Source organism: Chamaea fasciata, unplaced genomic scaffold (genome assembly GCF_029207755.1).
Source record: "Chamaea fasciata isolate MVZ Bird 193981 ecotype frontalis unplaced genomic scaffold, bChaFas1.0.hap1 SCAF_21, whole genome shotgun sequence".
NCBI lineage: Eukaryota > Metazoa > Chordata > Aves > Passeriformes > Sylviidae > Chamaea > Chamaea fasciata.
Genome location: NW_027094106.1, coordinates 5,207,880 through 5,227,784, shown reverse-complemented (window position 1 = coordinate 5,227,784; position 19,905 = coordinate 5,207,880). Strand labels below are relative to the sequence as shown.

At 61.1% G+C, this 19,905-nt stretch overlaps 3 protein-coding genes across 7 annotated transcripts in view; 2 read left to right on the top strand and 1 right to left on the bottom strand.

Annotated features, from left to right (window-relative positions):
- The window catches only part of AP2B1 (adaptor related protein complex 2 subunit beta 1), a 75,200-nt gene extending 74,253 nt beyond the window's left edge, over window positions 1-947 (top strand). For all 5 annotated transcript variants that reach the window (XM_066202284.1, XM_066202288.1, XM_066202283.1 and 2 more), the window contains one exon: window positions 426-947. In XM_066202284.1, the coding sequence (XP_066058381.1) occupies window positions 426-500 (75 nt within the window). In that variant the 3' untranslated portion in view covers window positions 501-947. The remainder of the gene's footprint in view (window positions 1-425) is intronic.
- Window positions 948-4,860: 3,913 nt separating this feature from the next.
- RASL10B (RAS like family 10 member B) lies at window positions 4,861-12,133 on the top strand. The gene is made up of 4 exons (XM_066202107.1): window positions 4,861-4,912; window positions 7,828-8,160; window positions 10,555-10,679; window positions 11,042-12,133. The coding sequence occupies exons 2-4, from the start codon at window positions 7,945-7,947 to the stop codon at window positions 11,310-11,312; spliced, it is 612 nt and encodes a 203-aa protein (XP_066058204.1). The 5' UTR covers window positions 4,861-4,912; window positions 7,828-7,944; the 3' UTR covers window positions 11,313-12,133.
- A 911-nt stretch (window positions 12,134-13,044) lies between these two features.
- Window positions 13,045-18,887, bottom strand: GAS2L2 (growth arrest specific 2 like 2). The gene is made up of 7 exons (XM_066202223.1): window positions 18,530-18,887; window positions 17,656-17,894; window positions 17,318-17,425; window positions 16,716-16,812; window positions 16,135-16,381; window positions 15,739-15,967; window positions 13,045-15,597 (listed from the first exon to the last, which is right to left on the bottom strand). Exons 1-7 carry the CDS (start codon window positions 18,885-18,887, stop codon window positions 14,737-14,739), a joined length of 2,139 nt encoding a protein of 712 aa, XP_066058320.1. The 3' UTR covers window positions 13,045-14,736.
- Between the last annotated feature and the right edge of the window lie 1,018 nt (window positions 18,888-19,905).

Below are 19,905 nucleotides of genomic sequence, written 5' to 3'. Positions count from 1 at the left end.
GCAAGCCTGGTGTCAGCCTGATCTTTGCTTTAGAGAGGAGTGACAGCCAAGTTTTTGTCCATCAGGGCTGAGCAGCAGATCCTTAGAAGCCCTCGGGTTTAGTGCTGTGATTTGCAGCCTGAGGACAGGCACAGGTCCCTTGTCTCAGTTTGGGACCATGTCCCCTTTCCTCCTACCTGTGGGGCCACCTACATTTCCTGAGAAATTTGGGAACCCCACAGTGGGAGTTTACTTTTGGTTTCCTCCTCCTGCTTGCAGCAAGCTCTGAAAGGGCAGTTTGAGGTTGGTGATCAGGGAAGCAGGAGAAATACTCCATGTGATTGTCAGCAGCCATGTCCAGCCCATTCCCAGCTGCCTTTGTGGCCGTGGCAGGAAGCTCCTGCCCCCCTTTTCCCCAGCACTAACCTCTCCTCTCCTCTCCACAGCTCTCCCTGAAATGCCGAGCTCCAGAAGTGTCCCAGTACATCTACCAGGCCTACGATGCCATCTTGAAAAACTAACAGGAGATGGAGCCTGTGCCTCACCCTGCAGAAGGAGGGGGGAAAAAGGGGTCCCCAGAGCCTCCTTCGCCGCCAGAGCAGGGGAAGAGCACTCGTAACTGGAAGCAGCTGTCTTCATGTGTAGGATTTCAGTCAAAGGCACTGATTAAACAAGGTAGCAATTAGTATCCACGTGCTAACGACGATAGGGAACAAACCCCTTTGGTATTTTTAGCGTCCATGGAGTTTGTAACCACTGCTTCAAACTACTCCCGTGTCCCCCTCGCCCCTCACCCATCCGTTCTCGTGGGCTTCTCTCCCATTTTGTGCCAATGTTCAGTGTTTTCTAAATGGCTTTAGGTGTAGTTTGGATTTTGTAAAATAACCGCTCATTGGAGAAACAGAAGAACACCGAGCAAAAACCACACATCCGCTCATTAAAACAAGGCAAAAGTGTCAAAAACGTAACACTGCACTTTATTTTATATTTTTATACTTTTTTTTTTTTTTTGAGTTTTTCTATTGTAATTGGCTTAAAGGGAAGGTGATTGCAAGGAAGTCTTGGGAGCCCTGCAGGGACATGGGGCTCTAGCAGGGTGAGCACGGTCTCGGGGAATTAGGAGCAGAGCCATCAGCTAGGTCTGAGGAGGGGGATGGAGCCCTAAAGGGGGGGTTTTATTACTCTTGTGCTGGCAGACTGACACTGCTTCGATGGTGTTTTCGTTCCAGCCATCTCCCTGCCTCATGAGCTGGTGATTTGAGGAGTGAGGCTGCTTTTGTGAGGGGAGGAGCTGCAGGCCTGGATAGGTAACAGGGCTGAAATGAAGGAACTTAGAGCAAAAGGCTCATGCCAGAGCTCCAGGTGTGGTCTCTGCATCCTCACCCATGTGCAGCCCCTCTTCCTCCCATTCTTTCTGTGCCTGCTGAGGCCGAGCTGCCTTCTCAGCCATCCCTGAGCTGTGCCCTCCTCTCCCAGCGATTGCCAGGCTCGTGGTGGCACATCCAAACGTGGTAATGCCGCTTCCCCAGTGGAGCTGCAGGTGTCAGTCAGGCCCCTACAGAGAGGGGCTGCTGCTGGCAGTGCCCCAGGATGCCGGGGGAGCAGAGTGCCTCTCCCTGTTGCCATGCTGCCCCCAAAACCCAGGCTGAGGCATGGTGAGAGATGGTTTGGGCTTGGCCATGTTTGCTCCCTGCCTGCCTGGGGCATCCAGCTTCTAGCTTGGCTGAGTGGAGCAGGTCATGGAAGTATTTCCCCTGCTGGCAGCTCCACTCTGTGCCCAGAGCCAGCCAGGTTCCTGCTCCAAGTCCCTGTCCCAAGCAGCCCCATGCCCTGGCCCCTCTTTTCCAACCTGTCCCTTAGAGCCAGGATTGTTTCCCTTCCAGTCCACAGCTGTGGACTCATTCCATTGCAACCACTCAGTGCTTCAGCAGCATCAGTGAAAGCAAAGCCTCTTGCATGTCCCTGCTCCATCCATAGCTTGTCCTGCTTAATCCAAGCCCCAATCCAGAGCAGCCTTGCCCTCCCCAGCATGCTTGGACATCTCCTCCCCAGCTAACAAAGCTCTTGCGTGTAGCAACCCCCTGTTGTCCTTTTAGATGCCACTTTCAAAGTCAATAAATGTTTCACGGTGGGAGATCGTTCATCAGGGCTTTGGCACTGACTGCAGCCAAGAAACCAATGCTGGGAAAAGGTCACAGTGTCCTGGGAGAGGCTCCAGCAGGGCCCAGGAGCTGCACCCCCTGAGGAAGGTCGTGTCCCTGTGTGGGAACCCCTGTGCTCTGGCTGGGGGGAAGAAAGTGGGGCAGAGCTGGAGCAACTCAGCCCTTGAGCCCTGCCATGTGTGCTGGGAGGTGATTTGCTCCAAACCCTGCGGGTGTGGTGTAAAAATCATTAACGGAGCAATTAAGGGAGCATCAGTGGCACTGAGTGCGATGCTGTGTTGGGGCAGGGAGGAGAATTTAGCTTCGACGTGGGGAGGGGTTGCTGAGCATCCCCCTTCTCTTGACAAATTCCTTCCCAGCTTTTGGGGTGGGTGTGTCACCCCGGGGCAGAGCCAGGGCTCGTCGCTGGCGTTCACTCCGCCCCTGCTCGTTCGAGTGTTCTGTTCGTGTTGCTCTTCAGGCTTTTCCTGCCCCCCGTGTCAATAAACTCATTTCCACGAGGCTCTGGCTGCGTGTGGCTCTGTGGGAATGGGGAGAGGAGCCATTCCCCTGATGCTGGCTCTGCCCAGGGGGGCAGCAGGGCTGAAGGCTGGATTTGGTGGGAAGGAGGCTCTTTACTCACCAGGCTTCTTTTTCCACCAGCTGCCTCTACAGCACAGACCCCCAAATTTGGGGCTTGCAGAGGGAGGAGGCAGCAAGTTTCCCTGCTCCTCCAACAGCTGCTTCTCCTCATCTCAAAGGGCAGCAGGGACAGATTCAGATGAGGAGCAGAAGATGGATGTATTCCTTTAGCCCTTTTGGGGCCCCAGGTGGGGGTGTAGTGTGACCTGTTTTCCCTGTGGTGAAATGATAAAATCCTGGGAGTCAGTGGTGTGTTTGGGTTGCTTTGCACTGCTGCTGTTGTTTTTCAGAGGGCTTTGCCGCCTCTGGTTCCCATGTCAAGCAAGGTGGGTTGGGCTGCAAAACCTGACTCTGCCAGGCCAGAGCCAAGTTTGGGCAGCCCCAAACTCAGTACTTGAAGTGCTCAGAAATCCGAGAGAACAAGCAGCAGGTTTGGGGGGTGTTGCTCTGGAGCAGGGTAACCTTTTCCCTCACCCTGCCCAGCCTTGAGCTTAGCCACACCTGGGTTTTTGGGAACTTCCACCCTCTGTTACCCTGCACTGGGATGGTTTTGTGTTAGAAGCAGGTTCATGTGTCAAGTAACAACGGCAGGCTGGCTTGGGGTCCCTGATCTTGCTGTTGTGTTCCCTTCATGCATCCCTGGTGTGCCTGGGATGGGATCATCATTCCCTGCCGGGGATGAGGCTGCAGCAGCATTTGGCCCACCAGGAATTAAAGCTGCCATGGGATGCTCAGGGCTCTGCCCTGTCAGCAGCTGTCCCTTCATGTCCTGTGGCAAAGGGAAAGGTTTCTTCCTCCCTGTTCTACCAGAGGTTCCTCAAGAAAAATTCGGTCTTTGCTGCTGCTGTGGATTTGCAGACACACTGTGCCCTGTCAGCAGGGACACACCAACCCCTGGGAGCTGGGTTTGTCATCTGCTGTGTCACCCATGGCACTCGGGGGACACAGGTGATGCTCCCTGAGCTGGGAACTGCCAGGGGGGTTTGGTCCCCAGAACCTTCCCCATTCCTGAGACGCAGGCTGTGGGACAGGGACTCCTGAGTTGTTCCTTGCTGCTCTGCCTGGAGCAGGGGTGAATCCGCTGTGCTGGGTGGGCTCCCCAAAATCCCTGCTGCTCCCACTGGCCTCACACCCATCCTGCTCCGTGCCAGCGACAGCAGGTCCCTGAGCCCATGGTGGGGTGTGGGGAGAGGCAGGGGCTCAGGTGAGGATTTTGGATGTGGCTGAGGCAGGAGCTGACCAGCTCTGCCTGTCCCCTGCTGCCACCTGCACAGCAGCACACAGGAGCTCTTGGGTGGAGGATTTCAGGTTTGCCTTGGACTCGTGTCGCTGAGACTGGGATAAACCTCCCAGCCAGCAGGGACGTGCTGGGATCCAGCCCCCCTCCCCCATCTCGTATATTAAATTTCACACATAAAACTGCAACTGAAGAGCATCTCGGAGGAAACTGCTAAAAATAGCCCCGAGGCTGGAGCCTGAATTGTGCGGGAGAGTTCACGTGCAGCCCGATCCCTGCGCTCTCCCAGAAACATTCCAGGGCTCGGCGCTGCTTTACGGCCATGCGGGGAAGGGGAGCAGCATCTCGGGCTGGTAACAACCCCTGGGACACGTAAATATTCCTCTGCTGCGAGCACCGGGCGGCTCTGCAGGGAAATAACGCCCGGATCTCTGCCAGCCCGGGTGTAACGTGGGACACGGCGAAGGGACTGTCACCCCCTTTGCCTGGTGCTGGTGCCAGGGTGGCACAAGGGCTGTAGCACGTTTTGCCAGCTGCCCTTGTGCCCCCCAGCCGTGGGGCCGTGTCTGCCGTCCCCTTGTCCCCCAGGAGGGATGTGGCGTTGTGTTTCCACTTGCACCCCCTCCTCGCCCTGGAGAGGAGCCCCCGGAGATGATTTTTCCCAGCCAAAGGTGCTGACGGGGCTGGGGGGAGCCCGGCTGAGCCGCTGCTCGCGCTCAGCCAAGCCCGTGTGATCGCCGCCAGACCTGTGCAGACACCTCGGTGCTCGCTGGTGTCACAGGGAGCCGGAGCGGGCTTTGGGCTCTGTTTCCAGGAGCGGAGGGCTGCAGGGAGTCCATCAGCAGCGCGTCCCGGGGGCCTGGACCATGTTCCTGGCGGTGCAGCCAGCATCTTCCCTCTGTCCAGCGCGCAGGTAAAATGCTCCGTGCGAGGTGACCCAAAAATGCAGACGCTGCAACAGAAATGTCCCTCCTTTGGTGGGGCCTGCAGCCCGCCTGGGCTCAGGGTGTCCCCCCCGGGCACAGAGAAACCCCCAGCCCCGCCCGCGGGCCAGGGGCCGGCACAGGCGGAGGTGAAGCGATGTGCCCGAGACCACAGCGAGCAGCAGTGTCGGAGGAGGGAAAGACTCCCTGGGAGGGCTCCTGCCCACCTCCCCCGAAGGAATCTGGCCCGTGGGACTCGTCCGGGTTGGGCATGAGAGCACGGATGCCGGAGGCGCCGGGGAGGGAAGGGGTGACGGCGCTGCACCCAGTACACTGCAGGGGGGACATGGGAGGGTCTTTTCCCGTCGGCCCTCCCCAGAGCCCCGGGAGAAGCCGGTGTCTCTGCTGGATTCCTGCGGCTCGCTCTGGGCATTCCCTGCCTCCTTTCCCGGGTGCTGCCTCCTTCCTTCCCGGGCACTGCCCGAATCCTTCGCCGGGCATCCTCCGCATCCCTGCCTGGGCAGAGCCTCCTTCCCTCCCCGGGCGCTGCCTGCATCCCTGCCTGAGCTCTGCCTGCCTCCCTCCCTCCATCCCTCCCCGGGCTCTGCCCGCCTCCCGCCTGGGCATCCCCGCCATCCCACCGGGCGCTGCCTCCATCCCTGCCCGGACACCGCCGCCCCCCCCGCCGTGCCCCGGCCGGGCTCCCCGCTCCCCGCCGCCGCCCCCCGGTGTCGCCGCGCCGGGCGGGGGCCGGGCCGGGCCGGGGCTCTGCAGCGGGGCCGCCCGCCCCGCGCCGGGCTCGCCGCATGGCTCCGCCGCCCGCCGGGGCGCCGCCGGCCCGGGCCGCCGCTGCCAGGTACGGGGGGTCCGCCGGGAAGGGCAGGACGGGAGGGGGGCAAAGTTACCGCTGGGCAGGGCCGGGGGTGGCCGGGATGAGGGGACAAGGGGGTTCCCAGCGAAAGTTGAGCGCGGGTGCTCTCCGCTCCTCTTCGCCCGCCGGCACGGTGGGTGCGGGTGTCGTCTCCCCCCGGCATCCCCCGATCACCTCCAGCCCCAGAGACCCCGCGGGCCGGGGGTGCTGCGCTGCCCACCGCGGCCGGAGCACCCCCGGGAGGCTCTGGGTGCGGGGGGTGTGGGGTGTGCGGGGGGTGCGCGGTGAGGGATGTGGGGTGAGGGGTGTGGGGTGAGGGATGCCGCCGCCGCCCCCGCCCTACGGGGCTCAGGGGCTGCTCCTTCCAGTGCCCCAGGCGCGGCAGGATGGCCAAGGTCGCGGCGGGGGCCGGAGCCACCTTTCCCGGGAGCCCCCTGCGAGCCCCCGCCCGGCCCTGCAGCCCGCGGAGCTCGGCCTGGCGCTGAGCTCCCGAGCACCCGCGGCTGGTCCCTGCCCCACCATCCCACCCCGAAGGGTCCCCCCGCTCTGCCTCAGTTTTCCACAGAGCTGCTTGTAGGGCCGGGGACCACCGGGTCGGCCTGTGATGTTTTTGGGGTGCACGGTCCCCGCGTGCCAGCGCAGAGGGCGATGAGGTTCTGGCCGAGGCACAGCGGGGCTCAGCCTGTGCCCCAGTTCCAGGGAGCCCTGCGGGCACTGGCTTTCCAGTTGTGTCCTTCCCTCACCCTCCGGCCCCGCAGAGGAGCTGGGGACGCTGCTGTGAGGAGGAAGGCTTTGTGGGGACGGGGCTGTCCCTGCAGCAGAGTGGCCCCCCGGGACCTGCAGTGACAGTGCTGTCTGCTGGCGGAGAAAGGCCCTGGCAGGGTCGGGCCTGGGGGCTCCTGCGCCCCCCATTTCGCTGCATCTGACACAGAAACATTCCCACTGCCGGGGCTGGGGACAGCCAGCAGTCCGGGGGACAGTGCCAGCAGCCCGGGGGGACAGAGTCCGCAGTCCTGGCGTGAGGGGCGTGAGGATGGTGTGGACCGTGGCCCAGCTGAAGGGATCCCGGGGAGCTTGGCCACTCCAGCACGCAGCGGTGGGAACCTCTGTGCCCAGGCTCCCCCTGGGGTAAATAATCTCCATCAGACAGGCAGAACAGGGGTGTCTGAACCTGACATTTCCAGCTGCTGTCCTGCACTTCGGGGGTGGTTTTAAGGGAAAATTTAGGACCAGAGCATCAGAAATTGGTCCAAGCATCCACACTTCGGGATAAAGCACAAGCTGCTTCCTGTAGATGAGAGTGAAAGTGGGACCCATCCCCTCGCCCTTGTCGTCCCCATCACAGCTCCTGGTCGGGAGCCCGGGGCCAGCGGGTGTTTGGGCTCCTCGGACTCAGCTCCCCAGCCCCTGTGTGTGGGTTATCCCCCCGTGTCCCCCCACACGTGGGCCCTGCCCCGGGGCCCCTCCGGCCCCAGCACGTGTGGTGGCTCTGGGCTCACCCTGTCAGCTGGCTTGCAAATGAGTCCCCATCAAGTTAATTGCCCAGCCGCTGAAAGCCTGAAACGAAATGTTCAAGCTGTCGCTCGCAGGCGCTGAGCGATCTCCCCCCGCCTGGGAAAAGGCAATTCCGGCTGTCCAAGCGGAGGGAAGATGGATTCCCCGGCTTGGGGCAGCACCGGGAGGGAGCAGCTGGTGACAGTGGCCGTGGGTTGAGTCCCCGGCACAGCCTGGGACCCTGCTGCTGCCGGGCTGAGCAACCCCTGGGCTGCAGACAGACCCTTTCCTTGTCCTGGTACTGAAAGGGCGGAACGTGCCTGTGAAAACCTTCCTGGAATAAAGTTCACTCAAATCCTGGCTCTCCTTGGCTGCCGGGGTGGGAGGCTCCAAGGGGCACCCTGAGGTCCTGCCATGCCGAGACCCCTGGGTACATTGTCCCCTCCTGCTCCTCAGGGACAGCTCCTGCTGGAAAAAAACATCACCAGTGTAACTCCAGGGTGTCCCTCAGACCTGACCAGCCTCTCCTTGGCCTTGCAGTGACGGGGAGTCCCGGAGGGGAAATGCATCCTGAATGGGGCTGAGGCCCCCTGCTCGGGAATATGCAGCCTCGGCACCGCGGGGGCAGCACCAGGGCAGCGGCCGGCGCGCGGCGGGATGGTGGCAACCTTCAAGATCGCCGTGCTGGGAGCCCAGGGCGTGGGCAAGAGCGCCATAGTCCGGCAGTTCCTGTACAACGAGTTCAGCGAGGTCTGCGTGCCCACCACGGCCCGCCGCGTCTACCTGCCCGCCGTGGTCATGAACGGCCACGTCCACGACCTGCAGATCATGGACTTTCCCCCCATCACCGCCTTCCCTGTCAACACCCTGCAGGTAGGGGGGCACCTGAGGGGGCCTCCAGCTCTGGGGGTCTCCAGTGATCCCCGTGGGGTTTTGCTGTTAAACTCTGTGGGGGTCCAGTTCTGCCTTTTTGGGGGGATGCTTCTCTCCCCGTGACAAGGTTTGGTCGCTAAATGAGGGAACGTGTCCTCATGGATCCTCATGATTTTAAAGTTTGGGGACAACAAACACAAGAGAGATGGCATCCCTCTCCAAGGAGTGTGCCTCTGGCATTGCCCACAGCCACATCCAGCTGGGATCCTGGAGCACTGGGATCCAGTTCCGTGGCTGTCAGAGCCAACAGCAGAGGGGTTTTCACCCCTGGCTGAAAACCAGGGGTTCCTGGAGAGCCAGAGCCCCAATGCACGGCCCAAGCCAGAGCTTGTCCCCTCCTGGTAGTGGCCATCGCCCCCTCCAGCATCGCCTGGGCTTGTTCCTGGAGCTGTGAACCCACCAGCTCCTCCTCTACCCCCTCAGGTGCTTCCAAAGCACCCCCAAAAGGCAGCCTGGGGTTGGAAAGCGTTGTCACCGGTGCCAACAACTTCCGGATGGAGTTAATGGGGGAAAAGGGAATTTTAAGCTCATGCCATGCCCAGGGGCACGAGCTGTGTCACCACTGTGGGGAAAGGAGCTGGAGGTTCCCAGCTGTGGCTGCTGGAGGGCAGTGCCACCAGTGGGGCCACCTCAGTTGGTTACAGTGTCCCTGTCCCCGGCAGGGACAGGGTCACGGGGGCCATGCAGTGCTCCAAGAGTCCCTGTGCCATTGGGCAGGAGGTGAAGTGAGCACTCCAGGGGTGAGGAGAAGGTTTGAAAATTAATGGGTGAGTGCAGGGAACGAAAGGTCAGCGTGAGAAACAGCCTGAAATAGCAAAGGTTAATTTATTGACACGGGAGCTGATGTTTACACACTCCATTAACTCCCTGCCTTGCTGCACTCCAGAGGAGGCGGCCGATGGGAACAGATGGAGGTTTCCAGGGAAGAGAGGGTGATCAGAGGGATGGCTCCGAGGGGAAAGGAGAGGGCCATGGTGAGGGATAGGGCTCTGTCTGCTGGGAAACATCGCTGGACTCAGCTCCGTGCCAGGAGAAACATCCCTGCAGTGCTGTCCTAGAAGAGGAGCAGGAGCCAGCAGTTCTCTGACATCCTGCTCCCGCAGTGCAACATTTCTCCAGCTCAGGAATCCCAGGAAACCTGCACTGCATGAGGAAAACCATCCTGACCTCGCAGCGTCCAGCAAGCTGCCCCCAGCACGGTGAAATAGCTGCAGTTTGTTGTGCCCCAGATTTATCAGGACTCGGAGTAACCCAGAGGCTGCTGCTCCATCCTCCTGTGCCTCTGAGCCTGAGGATGCCCCCAGCATGTCCCCTCGGTGGGGAGGTGTCACTCTGCTCCCTCCCGTGCTGCCCTCTGTGACAGAGATCAACACACATCCCAAAAACTCCCTGTCCCCAGCTCGTTCTGATTATAAGCTCAGGAAGGGCTGATTCATGGCTCCGAAGGGGTTTGCTCAGGGAGAAGTGATGTCTTTCCTCCCCGGAGAATCTCCCTCCTTTCCAGAGGCACTCAGGAGGGTTTTGCAGTGCTGCCTGCAGGGGCTGCCGTTCCGGGGCCCACTGCTGGGGTGGGAAAGTGCCTCAAGTGAGGCAGGTTTTCACTCTTACTTGGGAAAAAAAAAATCCCGTTGTTCCCAGAAACCCAAGGGTCTCCTAACAGCACGAATTTCTTACAGCTCCAGATTTTGGCTGTAGAGAGGCCACTCCTGCCTGCCTCTGCCCTGGATTCACATCTTGCTCTTGCAGACTCAGTTCCTGAGCAGCCTCTGCTCCTTTTCTGTCCCCATGTCCCCTCCAGACAGATCTGCTGTCACCTTCCCCCTCTGACCCACAGAGCTGCTGGTGCAATCACCCTCAGACCTCAGATGGGGCTCAGCATTCTCCTCACCTGCCCTGCCCCAAAAACCAGGGTGCACCACTAATTAACACAGCCAATTAGCAGCTCTGGAGGATGAAGCTTTTACACCCAGGCCAGGGGCCTGCATTCAGCCCCACTCCCAGCTCAGCGCTGTGCTGTAATTAGGCTGCAATCCTCACTCAGGAGTGGAACTGGGGCTGACAAATCCTGTTTCCTCACCCCTGGATTACCGAGGGGGATAAGGGATGTCTGGAGGTGGGGGGTGGCTGCAGAGCTCTGGGGGCAGACACAGATGGGTCAGGGCACAGCAGAGGTGGGTGCTGGGTGTCAGGGCTGGGGAAATGGGCAGCCCCTCTGCTTCCTGCTGCCACAGCAGCCTCCTTGGGGTGCCCATCCCCAAAACAGGGCAGGGCAGGGCATCCCCCAGGCACAGCAGAGGGGCTGAGCCAGGATTGATCCCTCTCTGCACCTTGCAGGAGTGGGCGGACGTGTGTTGCAGGGGGCTCCGGAGTGTCCATGCCTACATCCTGGTCTATGACATCTGTTGCTTTGACAGCTTCGAGTACATCAAAACCATCCGCCAGCAGATCCTGGAAACAAGGTAGGGATGGCTTTGGGATGCTGCGTCCCCACAGCCCCGTGGCTCCTGGCGAGGGAGTACAGCATCGAGGGGGTACACCTTGGCAGCAGAGATATTAGACTGGCACAAAGCCCCTTTGCAGGGACGGGAGCCCAAAAACCAAGAGAAGAGCAGGAACCCAGGCAGGTGTCCCCTGTGGGGGAGCAGCTGGAGACGGCACGAGGGGTGGCTGGCCATGGAGAGGGACACGGGGACAAGGCTTGCTCCTCTTGGCCAGCCACAGCCCAGAGCCCGTTTGGGATGGGTTCAGCTCTGTGGGCCGGCCGGGCTGTCACTCTGCGCTCCGTCCCCTTCCGTCCTCCCTCACCGCCCGCCCTCCCCAGGGTCATCGGCACCTCGGAGACGCCCATCATCATCGTGGGCAACAAGCGGGACCTGCAGCGGGGCCGGGTGATCCCGCGCTGGAACGTCTCCAACCTGGTGAAGAAGACGTGGAAGTGCGGCTACATCGAGTGCTCGGCCAAGTACAACTGGCACATCCTGCTGCTCTTCAGCGAGCTCCTCAAGAGCGTGGGCTGCGCCCGCTGCAAGCACGTCCACACCACCATCCGCTTCCAGGGCGCCCTGCGCAGGAACCGCTGCACCATCATGTGAGCCCCCCGCCCTGCCCCGAGGGACCCCGGCCCCGCCTCTGGGGCCGCCCGTCCTCGGGGAGCGCCGGTTCCGCTCCCTGGGAGCTGTGCTGGAGACACCTTGGGGGTGGCGTCCCCTGCCGTGACATTTGGGGACCCTCGCGCAGGGTGCTGCAGTGGCCAGGTCGGGGCAGGGGGGTGGCCAGGCGGCCTGGGGATGGCGAGGGCTGAGGGAGGGGCTTTGGTGAACCCCCCGAGCTCTCTCCAAGCCCCCAGGGCCTGGGGCCAGAGCCGTGCCGGGGGGTTGTACACGGCCCTGGAGGTGCCTCAGAGGGTGCCCAGATTCTTGGCTCTCGGTTCATCCTCGCCAGTTCCTGCCCTGGCAGCACAGCGGCAATGCTGCTGCCTGCTGCCATCACCTGCTCCTGGAAGGGAATTATCCAGCACCTGATTCCCGGTGTCCTGGGGGTGTTTCTATCCCTGTGGGGAAACAGGAGTCCTGCTTTTCCCCTTGTGGAGCTGGGATTTCTCCCCATGGAGGGCAGAGCAGCCAGGTTACATGGGCTGTCTTTTGGCTCGGAGGGTCGGATTTCCAGGTGGAATTTCTGGAGGAAAGCGAGAAAGGGGGGGAAAAAAAAAATCCCAGTCCTGCTCCTGATATCCCCAGGAGCTGAGTTCTGCCTTCCCGGGGCTCGGAGCTCCCCTCTGCCCCAGCACAGCCCCGGAAGGCTTCTCCTCCCCGCAGCCTGTGAACACCAAATAATCTGGGAACGCTCCTTGCCGGGCAGGTCACCACCCCTCTGCTACCTCTCGTCCCGGACCCCAGCCCCCGGGGTGTCCCTGTGCCACCGCAGCCACCGGCAGCGCCACCAGGTCCCGCCCCGCCGGGTTTTCCCACAGGGATGTCGCCTCCATCCCGGGGACATGCAGCCGTGGCAGGGCAGCCTCGGCAGCAGCAAGGAGCTGGAGCAGCACTTCCAGTCGCATTCTTGGTTTGATTTTTGGGTTTTGGTTGTTTTTTTTTTTTTTTTTTCCCTCTCTGCATATCCCTAGTAGGAAAGTGAGCCCTCCATTTTTTATTTATTTTTTTTTTTTAATTTTTTTAGTCTTCTGGTTTATTTTTGCAGCAGAGTTGCAGCTCATCTGCATCTTGCCCTGCAGGGTGGGTTGGCAAAGGGCAGCCCCTGTTAGGAAATGATGTTGGGGCGGTGAAGGGAGAGCAAGAGGCCAAGAGGGCCGTGGTTTCTCCGTGGCTGGTCCCTGTGAGACGCAGGGAAACACCATCCTCACCTGCTGAGGCAGGATCTGTGTCTGATCCATCCTCCAGCAAAACCATCTCCGTGATTCGTGCTGTAACAAGGAGCTGGAGGGGTTCAGGGCTGCTCTGGGCAGCAGAACAGGACAGCCACCCCTCTCTCCCACCACAGCCAGGTGTCCATGGCCCAGCAGCCCCACTGTGCTCTTGGAAATGCTTCCCATCAAAGGCAGCTCCAGCTGAGCTCCAGTGCCTCTCACCTCCCCATCCCTGCCCCACGGCTGGGGTACATCCTGCTCCTCTCTCCCTGCTTAGGGAATCAAACCCCTTGATCCAAAATTCAAAAGGAAAAAAATGAGGAAAGGCAAAGGGGGGACACGGGTCCATCTCAGCCGGGAAGGGCAGTGGCACTTGTCACCATCCCTGGCCTTCATGGCAAACCCGGCTCCCCCATCCAAGCTCATCTTGTCAGGATTTATCAACACGTGTAAGTCCACTTATCAATCCCTGGCTCGAGCTTTATCCCTCCAAATTGTCTGAGAAGGAAATTCCTTGGTAAATGCTAATAATAAAGCATTTATAAAGTGCTCCGACGTACACATATCAACGACTAAGCCAATACATTGTTTGTTATAACCCTGTAGCCTGCAGTTTATAGCACAATTAGTTACAGGTTTTTATAGCATCTATTTAGTATTTTGAAGAAAAAAAAAAGAAAAAAAAAGGTTATAAATATAATTGTTATATTCTATTGTACTTTATAGACAGAGGAAGTTATATTAGTAATAATAACAACTCTCACTGCTTCGACAGCATTTCCCAGCTCCCGGGAAAAAACGAGGGCTACAAAGAGCTACTTCCCCCAAGAGCCCAGGAAGGGGCAGGTGGTGGTGGTGGTGGCACCCTGGGGGCAGGCAGGGAATCCCAGGCAGGAAGATCCCAGGTGTCCAGCTGGGCACAGGGATCGGAGCACACGGGAGCACGGCAGCAGCGCCCCGCGGCCCTACTCACACCTTACTACAGATTTACCACTCACCCAACGCCACCCTGGTCCTGCTGAGAGCAGCCTGGGCCTGGCCCAGGCTGGGTTTTCTCACTGCTGTGCCCAGGGCAGTGCCAGGTCTCTGCCCCCGTGCTCGTGGAGGTGATGCCTGCGTTTGGTTCGGCCCCACCGAGGATGCTTCCCTCTCCCTCTCCTCCTCCTCCTGCGCCATGAGCATCCCAGTTGCCTGGACTTGGCTTCCCTTTCCCCCCCGGACTCCTTGTTGGAGATTCTCGAGGTGTCTACACCGCCTGTGATGCCCTGCACCTCCTTCTTTGAAATTGAATTAAAAATCAGGTCTGTCCCCGTTGTTCCGTACCAGCCTCAGGAGTGTTTTTGCCAGCAGGTTTTGCATTCCCAAAATCCCAGCGCTCACATTTGCTGCTCCTCTGCAGGGAAGTGGGGCTGACTTCATCCTCTCGTGGGAAATGGGGCTCTCCTGGGCCTTGTGGGGCTCTCAGAGGGACGTTTGCTGTGCCCACATCAGGATTATCTCCTCTCTCCCTCCCCACCCACGCAGAAAAGATGTGGAAATAGAAGAGTTTTGGTACATCTCTATTGCACAAACAGCAGTGCTGGGTCCCTGGCTGCGGGCTCGGCGTGCAGCAGTGCCTGCTGTGACCCTCGGTGACATCCTTCACCCCAGAAGGGACCCTGACCACCACGGGGGTCAACAAGGGTCTCCTTCTGTGACCCCCCTGACCTGAGTGACCCGAGCACTCCTGAAGGCTCTTGGAGCTGCCAGACACGAGGCTCACAGGTCCCGTGGTGCAGAGGGGGAACACTGAGGTATGAGATGGTTTTTATGGATGTCAAGGGTGGGGTGTCCCCACTTCTGGGGAGCCTAAACCCTTCCTCCTGCAGAAAACATCCCATTCTCTCAATTTGGGATGGGATTTTCCCACTCAAACCAGTACAAAAGTGCCTGCTTAGCAGGATTACCAGTACAGAAAAAAAATTCACCGGGAAGGAGCGGGTGCAGCTCTGAAAGGTGAGGTGGGGCCCCTCGGTTTGTCCCATTTTGTCACCCTTGGAATCCTCAGGCACCGCAGCTCCAGTTTCAGCTTCAGTTTCAGCTTCAACATCGCCCCCACCTTTGGAGGGAGGGGCCCGTCCGTCTGTCCGTCCCCACGGACGCCCGGGCTGGGCTCAGACCCACGACTCCTCATCATCATCAGTCAGCCAGGTGCCGCTGTCCCCCGGGGAGGGCTTGGCCGTGGGGCGTGTGCTGCCGCTCGGGGGGGCTCGGGGGGGCCCTGAGGGCCGGTGCTGGCCGCGGGGGGCCGGGGGGCGATGCCCCAGCGGGGTGGGGATGCGCGAGGGGCGCTTGCCCGGCCTGTGGTCCCGCCGGGGCCGCACCTTGGGCCGAAGCTTCAGCTTGTAGATGGAGGGCACACGCTCGGGCTTCTTCAGGCACCGCCGGGGCTTGCCCACGTTGTTGGCCCTGGGTCCCCGCGGGGTCTGGGCCCCCAGCCCCGGCCTCTCTGCCTCCCCCGGGGCTGGGAGCCGCGGGGCGGCTCGTGCCGGTGTTTTGGGGACCTGGCTCCCCATCCCCACGGGGCGCAGCGGCTGCGGCCCGCGGGAGAGCTCCTCCACCACCCTGTCATAGCCGGGGGGCTGCGTGTTCCCGCTGCACCCCCGGAGCCCCTCAGCCCCACTGCCGGGGCCGCGGGCTCCCCCGCCTTCACCCTCTGGCACCCGAGGTCCTTCAGCACCGCCAGCCCTTGTGTTCGGGGCTGGGTGGCACTGCCGTGTCCCCTGGGGACCGTCCCCGGCGGCGCAGCCCTCGCAGCCCTCTGCAGAACGGCCCAGAGGGGCGGGCGGCCGGGAGGGGGCCGGGCTGGCTTGGATGGGGGCTTTAACCCCTCTGTCCAGTTTCGGGGGTTGGCCGGAGGAATTTCGGGGTGAGGGCTGCGGGCCCCGGCCAGGAGCTCGCTGCCTCCCTTCCCGTGGGCTTTGCAGGCTCCGTGGGTCTCCCGGGGCATCCCGGTGCGAGGAGGGGGTGCAGACCTTTAGGGGACTGGAGACACGGATCTTTAGGGGACTGGGGGCTCGGGGTGTCGCTGTGGCGGGTGGTCTCCTTTCCTGTGGCCTGGCAGCCACCACGGATGACTTTCTTCCTTGCTGGCCGCTTCTTGGAGGCGCCGGTACCGTCCGTGGGCTGGGCGCTGCGGCCCTGCCCGGTGCCGGTGCCGCAGGGGGGGGTTTCCCTGCGCTGGTCCCTTGCGGTGCCCTGGGGACTCCCGGGCCGTTCGGGAGGCTCAGCCGGGAAGGGGTGAGTGCCCGGCCCCTCGCCCCGTGCCCGGGGGAGCTGGATCGAGCAGGGGACCGGGATGGTGGCGGCTGCCTCCCCAGAGGGACAGCGGGCGGCTCCCGCAGCCTGCAGGGAGACACAGCGGAGAGGGGCCAGGGAGCTGCTGCACCCCTCCCATCCCGCCTGGGGCTGGGCATCTCCAGAAGGGAAGGGGGGGAAAAAATCCCAGGATGTGAGAAAAGCCGCTCTGAAGCCAGGCAGTTCGGGACACGAAGGATCTCCGCAGCACTTACCTGCCCGAAGGGACCCTCCGGGGCTCCCGCTGAGGGCTGGCACCTGGCTGGCGACCCGAGCCCTCCGGGGACCGAGGGCCGGGGGTGACACGGCCCCCCCAGGGGACGGGGGGCAGGGGGCTCTGGGAGCGGCTGACCAGCAGCGCGGGCTGGGGGCTGCGGGCGGCCGCCCTCGGGGCCGGGCACAGCCGGACCTCGTGCTGCACTTGCCGCTGCGGGCTCCGCGCTTTCCAGGCTTGTTTGTGAGCTGTGCGGACAGCGCGGGGGGCTCAGCAGCCCTGTCCCCTGCACCCACCCCCGGGTGCAGCCCACCCAGCCATCGCTCAGCGTCCAGCCCCCCGAGGGTGCCGGCCGAAAGCTGCGCTCCCTGCGAAGTGGCGTTTGGGGTCCGGCTCCATCCAAAAGTCTTCCATGACCTCTAGTGGCCACCAAAGCCAAAGAAAGTCCCCAAAACCCGACATTCCCCGGCAAGACAACGAGACACGCTCTTGAAAACGTCCCCGAGAAGCATCAAAACCAACGCAGATCCCTCCCCCGCCCCGCCTCACCCAGCCGCGGGGTTTGGGGACGCGGGGACTCACAGAGAGAGGTGCAGCGACACGGGTCGTGCTTGTCCAGGTAGTGCTCCAGCGTGTCCCAGCCGCCCCCGACCCGCACCATGACGTGCTCCCGCAGGATCTGCACGGGAATGTCCATGCCGTGGGACACCAGCAGCCTGGGGGTGGCACGCTCGGCCGGGCTTCGAGAGCTCTGGGCTCGCCGCAAGTGCCACCAGGTGTCCCAAAGGACGGCTGCGTCCCTGGCTCGGCTCCTGCGGCCGTCCCGACAGGTTGGTTTGGTCACCACAAGAGGGATAGGAATCCTTTTGGAAAATCCTTGTCCTTATGTGCTGAGTTCTTTGGCCGGGCTTAGGGGTGGATTCAGAGCATCCCAGTGTTCCCATTGCTGGGTGAGACCAGGCTTTGGCTCTGTGGGATGTCAGGTTTGGTCCCACACACACGTGGGCTGTTAGATCCATACCAACATCTATCTCAGGGCTGAGGTTCCCTGCTGCCCTGCTTTGGAAATAATGGTCAAAACTCCCACTCGGGCTCCTTTTGGGGGATTACGGAAAAGGGGTCACGGCAGCAGAGCAGAATTCCTGATGCTATTGCCCCAAAAGCACAGGGTGGGGCAGACTCACCCGGACAAAGATGAGGGTGTCAGAGTCCCCCACACGGTATTTCCCTTCCGAGATCTTGATCATGGGGAACTGGACAGGGCAGGTACAGCGGCTCACCAGGTGCTGGACCTGCAGGCAGCAGGGATGGGTCCTCACCAGGGCTGCTGGGAAAGGTCCTGGCAAGGCCATGCCCATCCTCATCTGTCTCCATGCCCATCCATCTCCATGTCCATCCCCATCCATGCCCATGCCCATCTATCTCCATGCCCATGCCCATCCATCTCCATGCCCATGCCCATTCATCTCCATGCCCATCCATCTCCATGCCCATCCCCATCCCACCCCACGCCCCTCTGTACCATCAGGTCAAGGTTGTTGAGGTCCCGTGGTTTCCTGGGGGCCCGGGGCAGGGCAGGGTCCATGGGAGGCAGGTCCATCTCCTGCCGGAGCTCCTCCTCGATCTCCTCCTCCATCTGCACCAGGGTTGGGGCGCGCATTCCGAAGCGGGAAGCATGGCGTGCCAGCTCCAGCAGGCACAGCACGAAGTTCTTCTCGTTCTTCCTCAGCACCAGGTCCTCTGTCTCGAACATCAGGACATCTGGGCAGGGCAGGGTTGGGCTGAGCCAGGGCCAGCACGTGGGGATGGGGGCAGAGGGGATGGGGGGGCACAGACCGAGTCAAACCCCACCCAAAAGGGTGCTGTTCACCGGAGCCATCCCACCAGGAATGTGGTTGGGCTCAACAAGAGTTGGGATAAATGATAAAGGAGGAAGAGCCTTTCCTTTTGGGCATCTACAGCTGTTTCATGGCATCCCAAGGCCACAAAACTCAGTGTCTGAGCCTGAGGACGTCTTGCTCTGTGCCATTCCCCTTCCTGGGCAGCCCTGGTGGTAGCACAGGGTGACAGATGCTTTGCTCAAAGCCAGGATTTCTCCTGCTGTCCTTAGGGCTGGGATCATGCTGTCCCTGGCAGGGACACATTGTGGCAGCCACCCTTTCCTTTTCCATTCCTCCTGTGCATATTTGCACCCAAGCAAACACTCCAGTCACGTGCCAGCACTGTGCAAAGCTGCTGCCAAGCCTGAAGGACCTTGTACAAGGGATGCCAGCCCAGGGATGCAGGCACATGGTGCTGTCCCATGCCGGGGTGGCGCTGGGCTTGGGGGACACATGGGAAAACATGGAGGGGACTTGAACATGGAGACATGGGACAGCTGGAGCCTGGCATCCTACCTTTGATATCCATTTCCTTCCTGCACCACTGGATGAAGTTGGAGATGTTGTCCCTGGCCTGGAAGGTGCCTGGCTGTGCTGTGAGGTTGCAGGTGACACCGGAGGTGGGCAGGTGAAGGTGCCGGGCCACGTCGGGGCAGGCACGGGAGAACTCCCCGGCCACCTGGGTGACGTGGTTGGCGTGGGAGCAAAGCACAGCCCCTGTCTCCAGCACCTCCAAGAAGGTGCCCACCTCGATGTCAAGGTCATAGAGCTCCTTCAGCCACTCTGCCAGGTCCTCCTTCATGGCGTACAGGTACTGCTGGCTGGACTGGTAGGGACGGATGCTCCGTGCCCCCGTGCCCGGTGTCCCCCACATTGTGCCATAAGACTGGGAGGAGGTTGAGGGAAAAGGGTGATGGGGGCATGAGGAGCTGCCCCAGTCCTGTCCCCAGCCCACCTCCCCAGCAGCCACACTCACCTGGTGCCACTTGCTCCGTGCCACACGGGGTGGTGACACTGTCCTGGTGTCACTTCTGGGGTCCCAGGGATGTAATGCTGCTCGCTGCTCGGGGAGAGGAAATCACCCTCCTGGGTTGTGGGTGTTTTGTTTCCTTCCCAAGGGCTGATCCCTTCTCCTTGGTGACAAGGGACTGGCTGCAAACACTCCCTGTTAACCCTTCAGCACCTGCTCCTCTGTCACAGCCCTGCTCCTCCCAGCCATGCCAGGGGTGGATTTTCCCCCCCCAAGGGCCCTGGCTCCGGGGCAGGAAGGAGTTAGAGAGCAGCTCATCGGCATCCAAGTTGCTCCCAGCCACACGAGGGCGATTTTCCCCCTTCCCAAAACCCTTACATCCACCTCTGCCACAGGTGAGATGACCTGAGGGCCACGAGATGCATCTTCAGGGCAACCTCAAGGTGAGAAGGTTTTATTTTCACACCCACCTTTGGGCTTTCTCTGCCTTGCAAAGCCCTTCCCTAATTGCCCACAACAGCGAAGTCTTTGCCAAAAGCCAGGCTCCTGTGGGGTTGGAGTGACTCCAGGAGTTGGGGCTTTAAGGAAATAACTGCACATGAGTGGGCACCTCTGGGAATGTGGGATACTCCCTCCCTAACCCAGCCTTGCAGAGCTGCCACGGCACCCAGGTACTTCTGCAAAAAACAGATTTCCCAGGGAAGTGTTCAGGCATCAGGACGAAAACAGAGCCTCTCCTGGGCTTTCTGGGGCTCCTTGCTGTGTTGGGGGACCCATCCTCTCCCTGGAGCCAGCTGCTGATGTCACTGCAGATCACTGTCCAGCTGGGGGCATTTTGGGGGAGGGAATGCAAGAATCCCAGCTATTCTGTCTGGGGAATGTGTGGCAGGCCGGAGGAGTCTGCGCCTGATGTGCCCAACCA